The sequence below is a fragment of the Nesoenas mayeri genome (assembly GCF_963082525.1).
Source record: "Nesoenas mayeri genome assembly, chromosome: Z".
NCBI lineage: Eukaryota > Metazoa > Chordata > Aves > Columbiformes > Columbidae > Nesoenas > Nesoenas mayeri.
In genome coordinates, this window is record NC_137542.1 from 73,233,775 (window position 1) to 73,248,140 (window position 14,366).

General features: G+C 37.3%; 1 protein-coding gene across 1 annotated transcript in view; it reads right to left on the minus strand.

Annotated features, from left to right (window-relative positions):
- Window positions 1–4,624: 4,624 nt before the first annotated feature.
- The window catches only part of RIT2 (Ras like without CAAX 2), a gene marked incomplete at its 3' end in the record, with an annotated part of 183,859 nt that continues 174,117 nt past the window's right edge, over window positions 4,625–14,366 (minus strand). Inside the window, exon 5 of the mRNA XM_080363028.1 lies at window positions 4,625–4,852. Coding sequence (XP_080219154.1) covers window positions 4,625–4,852 — 228 coding nt within the window. The remainder of the gene's footprint in view (window positions 4,853–14,366) is intronic.

Below are 14,366 nucleotides of genomic sequence, written 5' to 3' on the forward strand. Positions count from 1 at the left end.
CATCACAAATCATTTTGCCAGGCAAACATCGTAAGGAGCTCCACATACTTGAAGAGACAGATCAAGCTACAAACAGCACTGAAAATGAGACTGATCAAAACTGGTCCAAGACACTATTCTGTTCAACTGCCATTCAATTTTTATGAGAACTAATATTTTAATATTGTGTTAAAGTCACAATCTGTGATTTTGCCTTTATTCCACTAATATTCAGGGATTTTTCAGACTCATAAACAATGAGCAACGTGCATGATGCACACTTGTATAAATAATAGTTCCTGACGTGGGTATCTAAATATGGGTAACTACTGTAAGTGTAAATAATTGAATTATATTAATATAATTGTCTATGTTAGTCATTCATCCTTGAATTCCTAGTACAAATTCAGGCAAACACTGGTGTATTCCTATAGCTAACTATATTTTTTTTGTAATTGTAATAACATCGTTATCCCAGTATCGCCTTCTGAGTTGACTGCAGGTAACTGTGTTTACTGTCTCTACAAGAAGGCACACTGACAGCTATATTGCTTATCACAAATATCACAATCTGGCCCACAGAGAGTACCATTCAACTTCGGAGAAGTTATTGACATAGTTGTGGAGAGTAAATCATCACTATGAGATGCTAAACTTTGCTAAGGTCCATATTTTGTTTGTTGCATGTTTTTTTTCTACCTGTCATGATACAGGGAGATCTCAAGTATCTAAGAAAGGGTAAGAATGAGAGCCATATAGAAAATAGATATATTATGGCTTCTATATTTGTTTACATATATTGTTTATATATTGTGTGTATATATATTATAAAATACATATAGCAGACAAAGTGAAGACAATTACTGCTTTTTATTCTAGCTATGCATTCTTACAACTCAGTCTCAAAAATGCATTTTATTGTGTCTGTAAAATTATTTTCCATCTTTTATAAATACATAAAGACCATTAATGTGGTCCATGAACTGACAGTCTGATAGAACTCAGAAGGTTTTTGTGCTGAAGTCCTAAGGTGTGTATGCAAACGCATGAAAAAGAAAAACTTAAGTACTGCAATATTGCATCTTGACTTAAGGCCTTCCCCAGGTTACTTCTCAACTAGATACAGCATGTCATCTGCCATAGCTGGGAAGAAGGGTAATTAACTACCATATATTATATATTTGTGAGAGGCACTATGGATACATTTGCAAAGTGTTATTATTTTATTTTATTTATTAGCTGGCTTTAATTATAATCCTGGAGGAAGACAAATTATGGTCCAACTGCAATACAATGTGACAGTGGAGTAAGTTATAACTGCCACCTTCGTGGGACTACAGGCAACACAACAAAATAAAGTGATCCACTCTCTTCTTCATATTTTCCAGACACGATTAGATGAGAGAGTAGTCAGAGACAGAAAAGTGTTTAAACACTGGTTTTTAATACTGTCAGCTATGTTTGACAGTCATCTGTGAGGGAATCATATGATTAATTAGGTAAAGCAGGTGCACTCAGCCTCTAATGCAGTTATGACTTATGTTAACCTCACTGACTATAACCTCCATCAGCTCTGCTCAATTAACTGAGGTTAAGCATTATAGATTATTGAGGAATTGGACAAAGGTAAATCAGAATGACTTTCTCATTTTTAAAATAAAAGAAAGGTGTTTTAGAGACAAGATTAAACGGCAAGGTTTTATGGTCCCTTTCTCTGTCATATATATTAGGTGGATATATCATTAAAAATAGGGTTTATCATAGCTGAATTTAACTACCAAAAAGTTCAGTTAGAAATCAAGCTGCTCTTTATGGGGTGACAAATAGTTATCAGAAAGAGGCATCTGTTTCAGGGAGTGATTCATCCAAACTAGATGACAAATTACCAACCAGAGGAAGCCCCCTCTCCTTATTAGACAAAGTCTTAATGACTGGATGTCATGCTCGAGTTTTATGTGATCAAAGTGGAGTGAGATAAATCCAGACCTTTCTGCCCCTTACATACTCAGATACTTGAAATTACTCATGGAAGGTATAGCAGAAGATCTTCAGAGGGTATAATACCTCATTCTTCTTGAAGAGACTAACCTAGTATAAAATATCTTTCAAAATGTGGAATTTAGGTTCTAGTTAGGGAGAGATGTTGAACCTGGACATTTTATGGACTTAGTACACCTAAAAATATGACTATGTAAGCTGTATCTGTGCTAGTATTACAAACACATTCAGGGAGGCACATGAGCACATCTGTACCATTAAATTGTTAAAGTAATCCCTAGCTTGGCCACAGACTGTATCAGGACAGCACTTTTGTAACCACTGTGTGGTTTGTTTGTGTGTGGTAACCCTGCTGTGAAGGCTATGATAGTTTAATAGCAGCAAAAGATGTTGATCCATGCCAGATGACCTTAATGTCAGAGAATGGGCATGTTTAATTTATGAATGCATTTAAGGTTTAATCTTAGACTTTATCTATGCCCTCTTCTGCAATCTTTTCTATACAGAACACTGACCAGAAGCAAGGCACCCCTAAAACTACAAAGCCAAGATAATGTTGATATAATATGTCCCTCAGTAGGGTGGATGAAATGATATAATAACAAATAGTAAATGTTTTTCAATTGACTCAGAGCTTAGGCATCTGGTGAAGGTTTCTCAGGATAGCAATTTCTATGGTCTCATGCATGGAACGATGGCTTCATCCCCCTTTGTGCAGTGTGCAGTATTGGAACAATCACAGATGTTTCCCCTTGTTATTTACTGTTGCCATCTGTTCAGTGCAGGCTCCTGTTGTCCCTCCACCAACACTTAGCTCATAAACTCTTTGGACAAGCACATCTCTTTGTCTCTACGATGCTTGACCTAGAATCTATACTGCAATACAGGTAAAATAATAATAGTAATTACAATAGTATAAATACAGACTTCAGCTGTTGGAGGCATGAAAGAGAATATTCACCTGAAATATATGTGTGTGTTTGTATTCCTCTGAAATAATCTTTCCAAAATAGAAATATAACCACATATTATCTAACTAAATACAGTAAAGAAGTACTTTTGATGGGGAATTTTTGACAAGTCAAAAAATATCACTGAATTTTATTGAGAGGATAGGAAAGTGGATAAAAATAATCAGATTATAATGAATTCACATTCTTTATGAAGCCATAACCTCTTCAAATTTAACTGAGCAAAACCAATCAGCTACCCCTCAGATTGTCCAAACTATAATTAATTGAAATCCTGCTAAATAGTCAAAGAAAAAAAGTGAAAAAAATGCATATTTTTTCTAATCTTATCAGTTGTCCCTCCAGAACAGACATAAATGACACTAACTACAAGTATTGGTTCATGTAAATCACAATCTTTATTTTTTTGACAAAATGTGTGCATGTTTTATTTGTAAAATTTAAAAATAAATCAATAGTAAAAGAAGTCTGGAGAAAAAAAAGAATGAGAATGCACTCAATTTCATACCAGCTTTAAAAAGGAATATTTAAAAGACCTGTCCAACAGTTTGATCAAACGATTCACTTGGATGGTTAAGGACTGTGAAAGATGACCTGATGCAATTCTCTAGTAAGTCGAGGATTGAATGTTATATTGCAGGTGTTTTTACATGCTGGAATAGAGCTTTAGTGCTCTGGGAAGGGCTCTGGGAAGCATCAGACAAACAGTACCTTTGTGCACTCCTTGGTAGGACACAAAAGCATGGTCAATGGTGAAACACTGGCACAGATTGTCCAGAGAGGGGGTGGCTGCCCCATCCCTGGAAACATTCAAGGCCAGGCTCTGAGAAACCTCGTCTATTTGAGGATGTACCTGATCATTGCAGGAGGCTTGGATCAAATGACTTTTGAAGGTCCCTTCCAATCCAAACCGGTTTATGATTCTGATACTCTACATGTCTGCAGGACACCACACCTCTGCTATCCAGTCCTGGTGAGGAGACTAGAAGACATAGAGCTGTAGCCTTGCAGCCTCCAGATAGCTGGAGCATAACTTGTGTTGTGCTTGCCGACTCTTCCTGTTAAGTTGAAAGGTCACAATGAGGACGGGGCTCTACAAGGTCAAAATTGGGAGCCCCTAGCATTCCCTTCAGGCCTGGTTCACACACACACATCTGCATACAGACACGCTCACACGAGGGCTGTACACAGTCTAAACCTAAGCCTACAAGTGAATGAAAAGCTGAAAGGCAAAACCTAAAGTTCTTTAACAGTCAAATGTCCATTGAAATCAATATTTTTCATTCCTGGGATGGTGACATGATGCATGCATGTAAAGAGGAGGCAATAAGTGCATTCCTTGTCCTACAGCTGGTGGATGCTAGTTCTGCCTTGGATGTTGGCTTAATTCCTAGCATTTGAAGACCAGCCAGGGATGATAGGGCAAAAAATACAGTATTTTCTTCACTCAGATTTGCAGAGAAGGGATGAGAGGGTATGCTCAGTGACTTAATCTATAATACAGAGGAGTCACAGAGCAACCATGAATTGGGCCTTCAAGGAGCTACTTCTGCATGAGGGCTGAAGGGAAGGAACATCAAGACCTGGTCTGGAAGATTCTGTGTCACTGCTGCCTTTTTGAACTGTTACAGGTTGCTGTTGTCAGCTCCTGATGGGTGGCTCACAGGGAATTGCCATCAGGTTGTACTTCTCTTTTTTTTCTTCAGGGATACTTTCAGTTTCCACCACAAACTATCCTTCCTCTTCATTTTCTTCTCTACCGTAGGCAGTGAGGACTCTTTCCTTCGGATTTCCCTCACTAGTCCATGAAAGACATCATCAATGTAGAAGCGGAGGGCAGCTGAAGTCTCAAAAAAGGAGCAGGAGTATTCTCTGGCTAAGCTCATACCTTCTTCTGTCGAAACCTACAAGGAAAAGTCCACAAGTATCAGCTAATGCACGGAATATAAATCAACATGAGGACATTACAATAAAGTCTGACTTTTTTTGATATTGCAAATCACCCACATTTAATTCTACAGGAATATATTCTAACACTACCCCACAAAGAAGATTCATGAGTGAAAGGATCAGATTGAACCCATGAGATGTTTGAACCGAGCATCCTGACAATATTAAGGTGCTCATTTATCTTATTTTCCTAATTTTGATGCACTTTTTTTTTTTTTTTTTTTTTTTCCCCCCAGGCATTTTCTCTCTTTAGCACAGTAATCCTACATAGTTTGATAGTCCTAGTACTGGTATTCCACAGGCTGGAATGGGTGGCCAAAAGGACTTACATAGAAATAAGGTCCTAGAAAATCACTGTTTGGTGCTAAACTAATCCTGGAGGTAGCTTGACTCTTTAAACACATCAGCTTTCATACTCGAAGATTTTTTAGCAATATTAATTCCTGAGCATGCCTTTAAGCGTTTTGGCTAGTAATCCTATCACTTAGCTTATGTCTGAGCTGTGTGAAGATTCAAAATATATTTGTTTTTCAGCTCATTTTCCCCTAGTGGACTTGTTTACTGGAGAATATGAAGGGAATATGGAGGAAATGTCTCTTTGTATTTTGAGGAGCTGTACAGAGAGAAATCACTATGAAGCTAGAATTTGCCTGAATTTTGAAACAAGGATCTTCTTCCTAAAATTTCCATGTTGGGTATGTCTTGGCATTTGACCTGCCAGCCTGCTAGATGGAAGCATGCTTAACCTGCTTATTACTGTGTGGTTTAAATAGAGTTTAAATGTTTACCATAAGGAGTACCACTGCCTACCTCTTAAGTACTTTTTGCACTTTGGGAGCTCATCCAGTAGCAAGTCTGCAGTAAAACAAGGAGCAAATCCTATGAGCATCTAAATCTTAAGTTAGCTTTCCAGCCAGTAAATTAACTTTCCAGACAGTGACAGTTCTTTCTTTTCTGTATTTGAACATAAAACTGAATGAAAGAAACATATGAATGAAATGTTTGGTGTATATTCAAATTCTAGGTAAGAAAATTCATCCTTTGTCTTCATTTGTATTTAGATATCATTATTCATGCAAGTAACTTTCCAGCTATCTGGATAAAAAGGCAAAAAAAGGTACTTTCAGACAGCCTTGTGAAAGGGTAGATAGTAAGTTATTAAAAGTCTCAATCACTACAGTTTTTGTTTTTCTTATTTCTGCCTTCATATATCAATGTGCCATTTGTGTTTGCCAGGGAAATGAAGTCTGATGTTTCAAGATACAACCAAAACCTGTCAAAATTACAATGAGAAAAGTGTCCTTTATGACGAAGTTATGACAACACCATGCATATTTTTCTATTTATGTGTAAAGCTGGACACAGAGAGGAACAGGATTTTGAGTGAAACAGGAAATCAGTTAATTCCAGCCTGGAAGTAAATCTACATCAAGTATATATCCACTTAATGCCGAGCAGGGAATTCTTCCCCATCGCTTTTGCATTGAGTTGCAAACTTTGTAACATTAGTAGGATAATTTGTCTGTGCTACAGGTATCATCTTACTATAATTAAGAATACTGTAAGGGTAAGCAGGTAGGTTGTGTGCCAGCCTGCATATACTCACTGACACAATGAAAGATTGTTACCATCTTCCAACTGGTATAATTGCCAACCTCTGGCAAACAGAGATGGGTAGCAATATGGTGCTTGTTTTTCTCTGGGCAGCTGTGTAAGCAAAATACCTGATTCAACATGCCTATTGGGCACCATTGAGAAATTGATTGTCTGCATAGAAGTCTGTTTTGGTCTTTTTTTGATATTATGAACAATTTTTTTCTTTGCTATGCCTTGCTTGAGCTGTAGGGGTGTTTTTAAATTTTATTTTGTTATAGACACTGCAGTTCTGAACAAATGATTACATAGAGCTGTAGTTTAAGTGGAGATTTCATATATTCATTGCCAAAAAGGAAGAAAAAAAAAAAAAAAAGGAAAAAGAAAAGAACATAAATTGAAACATCCTCATGTTAAAGAATGGTAGATTAAATCTAATTAGGATACAAAAACATAAATTCTCAAATATTAAAAATTACCTTTTCCTTCCTTTGTCCACTCCTCTTTTGTTCCACTCTTTTTTTTTTTCTTTTTTTTCTTTTTTTAGTCTTTTCTAGTATCAAAACTATGTTTTTTTCCCACCCGCAAGGAAGAACAACTGCAGGGAAGACATGCTATGCTACTTAATGAAACAAGACTGCTAAGAGCAGTGAAAACTGGAGAATACTCAGGAGAAATAAATTGTGCAGAAAAACATCCTCCTAGTCTCTGTGTGGCTAGAGGCTTGTAACATGGCCAAATTTGGCTGGATTTCCATAAAAAGCAGTAAAGTTTGGTTTTAGACTCCAGAGTTTCCAGCCAAATTACAGAGGCAACATTGAAGTTATTAATGGCAATTGTTTGTTTCAAAGCATGATATTTTTCTTAAATCTTGCCCTAAGGAACTGATTAACTGCTCTGGTGAAATTTTATGAACTAATTCAGCATGAGGAGGACACCTGGCAAAAACAATTTCAGGACATTTAGTTGAAGCTTCAAGGTTGAAAACTGGTTTCTCTGAAATCTAATGTTGTCATAATTACCACTACCGCTTCCAGCACCAATTAAAATAAAATAATTTAATTAATCTGTTTGCTGAAGAAACTGTAAATATAGAGAGATGTCTAGAGGAAAAATAGATATTTTTCATTTCAGTTTGTAATTCGGTCAAGGGGTTAGACACCTATGCAATGAGAAACAAGGAATAAAGCCCTTGATGAGGTCACTGACTCCCACATAATTCCAGGGATTTACCTTGTTCCCATCTTATTGCCAGAATAGAAACTATATCATAGAAATCCATCCCAAATCTGCAGAGCCCAGGGACTTGTTGACAAATTACAGCTTCCAGGGGCCTCTATCAGAGCAAGATACGATCTGTCAGCGTGACACAGACTGACAGGTTAGGGAGAGAGGTCATTCTAGTGAATATATATCTAGGAAGCAGAGCTTTATATCTCATTTTTAGAGTAACCCTCTGTGATTGAATATGGCATTGTTTTCCAGAGTATAATTCTAGTTATATTGATTCCAATTTAGCTCATTCCTTTGCTGGTAAATCTTAAGAAGGGAATGAAGGAGGAAGACTGGTGTAGCAGTGATAATGAAAAATGAAAATCTAAGAGTTTGTCGAAGCTTCCTGAGTTTGATCCAAACTTTAAAAACTGGGATTGTTTGAGTCAGGACTTACAGAAGCAGGTCATGAAGCTCTCAGTATTGCCAAAGAGCAAGACCCCCCCAGAATGACACATCCACAGAATGGACAATGAAGCTTTATGAATATGATGTGTGAGCCCCAGGAGAATAGTCTTTTCATGTTTTCCTTGCAAATTGAATGGTTCTGAGTGCACATTTTGTTACATGTGAGTTGAGAGGGAAGATATACCAGCTACAACTTCATGTGGACTGTGAATAGCACACAGGACTGTAGGCTGAATTTGAGATTTTTTCTTCTCTGGATAGTTCAGGGCAGCTGGAACGCAGCACAACTTCATGCAGACAGGAAGTATTCCCTGGCTACAAACTGCATTTTACAGTATTAAGATTCTGTTTGTGGCTTTTGCAAACCTCCTCTGGAAAATTACAAGTGAGATTAAATGTAATGCTGACAGCCTGTGAAAGCCATGATGGATGAGCTGACATCTTTAAGACAGCCAGTTCCCGCTAAGGTCAGCTCCTGCATGACCAAAAGAAGAACACAAAGCCATTCTGGCTGGATGGTGGGTGGGGAGGCACTGGCAATCATTGGCCCCCATAGGCAGAGCATAAAAGTGTCTGATTCTGAAAAGGAAAGTACAAAGAAACTAAATAGATCAACAATATACCTCTGCCCTTGGACTGTCATTAACTGGCAAATCTCCATCAGGATCAGATTATTTTGTGTTCTGCTCTGTCTCTCCTTTGGTTAGGCAGCAACAGAAGCATCCCAAAGTAGATTTCATTGGAAGATTGGATTAGTAGAGTTAACGGCATCACCTTGGTTGAGCTAGTGGTGGTCTCCATGCAGGAAAGTAATGTGTTTCCACCAGTGCATCTAATTCCTGCAACAGCATGTTCTAGTTGCTCTCCTTCAGCTGAATTTTCCAGCTTTTCCCCTGTGATTGGGACCTGCACGTTGCCATGGAGAGGTCTGAAGGCTGCAGGTATAGTACGAAGACTTACAATGATTCTCCTAAATTTTTGTTAAGACTTCCACCCTGGAAATCCTCATTAACTTTGTAGTGGGAAACAGAGTGATAATTATGCATCAAAAAACCTTATTCTGTGAATATTTTCACTGAAGACATGAAGTCTTGATCACTAATCAGAGACAGAAGGGAACACATGTTGCTGAACAGAGTGCTCATCTAAATCCCACTGAGGATAACAGGAGGAATCCCAGTGGTTTTTGATCGAGCTCTGTATTTTTGATAGGCAATAATTTATGTGAGCTGAAAAAACAACAGTTTAAGAAGATAGGGAAGGAATCAGCATCTTGAGCAGCCTTGTTTGCACCACTGTGGTGTTTTCAACCTCCCCTGGGCCACTTGGGAGCTGGGTACCCAGTCAAACAGTCATGTTGGAGAAAAATTACCATTATGCAAGTGTAGTGAGTCAAGATGTGAAGGCAATCCCTCTGTGCTGTCAGAGCTCCTACCATATGGAAAAGATGACCTTCTATGTGAGAAAAAGGTAGCAATGATCATTTACTTCTGGCAACTTAACACATCTGCTACTTGGATCATAGCTTGAGCAAGATTGTACAAGGACCTTGCAACCTGAAAAGTTCTGTACATAAATAAATGTTGGGAAGCACCAGAAATTTCCTCATCCTAATTTTGACCAGAGTAGAAATTTACTGACCAAAAGTCAATGATCTCATAACCCTATAAGTAGCAATCCTAAAGTGAGACCCTTGGAGCTCTCTGGATCACAGTCTCCCTCTGACAGGATGCTGCCAGGGCTGATTTCACAAAATTGGTGAATTGCCCATTGAGAATGTCACATTACAGTGAGTCATTCACTAAACTTGAGAGAGAAATTTTAGTAATAGATATACCTACATGTATATTATATCTATATAGTGCTCCCTGGTGTGTGTATGTGATTTTTAACCCTGCATGTATGTGTTTCACCCCCATATCTATGTGTGCACATATGTGTATATGATTTCTCTCTTTTGTAGGTATAGTGTGACTCTGCTATCATCAAATCTGTAATCAAGTCACTGTATTGACTATAACAAATGTCATTGAATTATTTTAAAATACTGAATCCCCTGTCAATTAAGTGTTATTAGAAAACATATATTAATCTTGTGACCAACCTCAATAAATTTCAAATTTTTGCTAAACCCAAATAGTGTTATAATCCACCAATGACAACTGCAGTAAATGAGAAAAGGAGTAGGAACAGCCACAAGTACTCTGAATGATGTCTAGAATAGATCCATGTGCTTTTACTTTACCTCTGGTGGACTTTTTTCTGTTTCCAAACAGCCCCCATTACACAAAACAAGAACCAGACGCCAGGTTGTGTATTACCATCTGGATATCAGTTTAGAGACAGGCAGGCAATCTAGAATCTAGGTTCTCTTTTGATCACAGTCCATGCTATGCATCTGGAAAGTGAATGCTATCCCACATAATAAAAAGCAAAAAATTGTTATTACCTATCTGATATGAAAGATTTTTTTTTATTATTTTTTTTTTAGTCCCAGCACTGACCATGGAGTTTATCCTGAAGGCACTCCCACACAGCACCTGTGATATTTCCTCATTAGTGTTGAATGACAACGAGGACTGATCAATTTTCAGTAGTCTTAGTTCACCACTCTGTGTCTAAGGTACCCAGATGAAACCAGGTGGCTCCTGGCCACCCAGCACTGATAAGCATCAGGGACCTACCCAGTAATTTGAACAAAAACAAGCTCTATATTTTGAGTCCAGTGAAGCCTGAGCTGAGTGTTCCTATATTGCCACGTGCCTTTCTTAGAGCCGAAGGCTTTCACTGTAAGCATTTGATTCTATTTTTGACAAACGTGTAACCCAAACCACTAACCCAAAAGCAAATCTATTATACCTATGTCACTTTGACAGTTATTCATTTTTTCCTTGGACAAGTGTTGTATCAACAGGCATGGTGGCAGAGACTTTCCACAGGCTAGTATGAGGAGCTTTCCAAGTGTGAAATGCTATTGTTCAGGTCAAAGCTCAAATACTTGGATATTACAGCAGTGGCTGGGGTTGAAAACCTGAGCAGAACCAGATAAAACAGAAAAATCAATCTTTCTGTCTTTTTAAGACAAGGAGCACTGTTGTCATTTGTTCACATAATATTTTTCATGGAATATTCTTTAAAAAGAAGGAAAAAATGTTTAATGCCCTTTTACCCTTATTCTCTTGCTTCAAATATTTACATTTATAAATTGTCTATCATATTCCTATCACTGAGCAATGACATGCTTGAAACGAGGGGGAAAAAACAAGATCAAGTGGAAATCAATTCAGGCTGAAGGCTTTATGAGGAACCACTGTTTCCTCTTTGTGGCCAGACATTCAATAAGACTCTGTTTCAGGTTTAAACAAATGCATACAAAGTGCAAAAGTAAAACAAAAATCCTCAGTGTTAAACTCTGCAGTTTCCATCACCCTCAACCAAACATTCTGTTTTGTTTCAGAATTTTAAATGAATTTTAAAGTGAATTACGATTTAAAACATATAATGTTGAAACTTTTTCTTCTGCAAACATAAGCATTTTAACCTATATGTATAATCCTATTTGCAAATGTATACACTTCAGTTACCAATTTGATTTGGTCAAAATTCCATTAGAATTCAGAACTAGTTTCTGCTGACACAAACTAGCATTTTTCATCCAATCAAACATGTGCACCTTATTTTTCTCCTTAGTCCCTGGGGAAGCAGACACCTATTTTCAACAGTCTGAGAAGCAAATGAGTAATACGCTGCAGAAATGGGAGAGGAGAATTTCATGTCAACATCATTACTCTTAAATCCATTTGGAAGTCTTCAGAAGTAATTAGTTGAACAAACCTCACTTCAACTTCATGGCAGACAGTTCTGCAGGCTCAGCTTTGCCAGCTTTCTAGATTACAAGGCTAGATGAGATAAAAGCTCCCATTCAATTAATCATTAGTGTGAGGGTATTTCAATTAGTTCTGTTCCTCTTTCTCTGTCCCAGAGTTACTTGACAGACGGTGTGTTACAAGAGTTTTTCCTGTTTTCCTTCTTGCCTTGTCACTCTGTGATACTTTTTACTAGTTTCACACTTAAGAATTATTGGTGACCAAAATGGGACCTAGCATGAATGGTTAGGTAGCATGAATGACTGTAGACAGGATTAGCAGAAGAGAAGATGCAGTCTAGCTGTGTGAATTTATGCCCTGACAGACTGGTTGGTATAGAAATAGCTCATCACACAGTACTATGCATCTCGCATCCTGAGCTTTTCCAACCTCTGTACACACCTGCATAACAGAGTCTTAGATATTCTTTCCTTTCCCCTCTAACCTCACCTTTGCATTTGGTCAGGAAGGAAAATGAGGCTATAACAATGCAGAAAGTACTAAGACTGTCAGGAGCTTCTGTGATGAGCTTCGTGGCTTATTTTCAAGAGGCAGAGTATGAAGACTGTGGAATTATAAAGCTAATTTGCTTATTTTTTAAAGAAAAACTGGCTATTAGTTTTTCAAAAAACTAAATGTCTAGACAAAACCAGAGACATTTGTCTGTCTCAAATTAAGCATTTCTTATCTGGTTAGTCACTAATTCAGGATGTGAAACACAGCTTAAATTCCCTCTTTGACCCAGTAAGAATCGTACTCTCACTCAATCCAAGGGAAGTGCAAATTATTGAGAACTGATAAAGTAATCTGATGAAGCATCACTGAACACTTGTTCTTATACTCTTCACTGCTGATCATTGTTAGACTACATTTTCTCTGCTAGGTCATTGCTACACTCTTACATGAAAACTTTAAGCTATCAGTTGCTATTTCATTAAATGCATTTTTCTCACTCTTTTTCATATGAAAAAATTTGGATTGAATGCTAATTCATACTTGAATACTTTCTGGAGATTTTTAGCATCTTTTGCGATGGAGATTACTGCCTAACACCGATTTTGGTCTGGTCTTTCTCTCAACTTTAGATTTTCTTTTTTCTCACTTTGAATCCTCAGTATCTTTGTAACACAAAAGCTATGCTTCCAGGTAATTTCATTCCTGCTTTGGGCAAATGTTTTGAGTAGAGAGAAACATTATCTACACAGTTGCCTAGTTGCAAAGCAAATGAAACACAAGAGGCTCCTAGGTCTTTTTTTTCCAACTTGTGATAATGTCACTTCATTATTTCACAGATGCAATGCTAAATAATTAAATCAACATCTCATTTCACATAAGAAGCACTAAGGAATTGGGGTGATGTCTGCAGATTAGACTCCAAAGTTGTTCTGTACTACAGATTGTACTCTTTTGGCTTTGTCTTGTCAAAAACAAGACTGATGAGTGGGTTACAGCATCTTTATACCAGGAAATATTTCTAGAGAGATGGCCTCGGGATCTGACTGAATTGGATACTCAAAGCCACATGATCTTGCATCAGTCAGCAATAGCTCTGGGACTAATTTGAAGAGAATGTGGAAGTGTTAAATCCTTAGCATCAGTCTTCATGATGAACAAGTGCAGGTCAATTGCTCAAAGCATTTTTCAGAGATCTGACAATTTTCTAAATTGTCCATCATCTTTAAAGGTACTTTGATTGCAATGCTCAGCTGAAGACCTTGATGGCCACAAAATGGTTGCAAAAAGTAGAGGTTTCTACATCCATTCAACTTAGAACTTTCACAGGAAGACACCAGGTTTTGTAGGAAAAAAAAAAAAAAAAACAAAACCAAACCACAAACAAAACACCTGGAATTGCAGTTTTAAGTTCACAAGAAATTAAAATATTTCCAATTTTTTGTAAGCAATAACAAAAAAAGCAATTATCTGCTAACAACAGATAGTTACTAAAAGAATTCTGCATGAAAGAAGTTGCAAAGGTACATTTTGGGTTTTTTGGTTGGTTGGTTGGGTTTTTTTGTTTGTTTGTTTTCTTTATTTGTTTCTTTGTTTGTTTTGGTTTTGGTTTTTCGGGGTTTTTTTTGGTTTTTTTAAAGCAAATAGAAAGATAGTAATGATGAACACTTATTTTAACACTGCAAGTGATTTCTATTTTTTTTGACAACAAGTTAACTGTCAGTTCAATACAGCAGCCTCCAAATTTTTATCTACCCATGGACTGGGGCAGGCTGTTTCCATTCATGTGTTAGACATTGAAATTCTGCTAATCACTTGAATTCAGTTCTTCATTAAGACTCAGACACTAAGCAGATTCAGTACCGAGTAAATACAT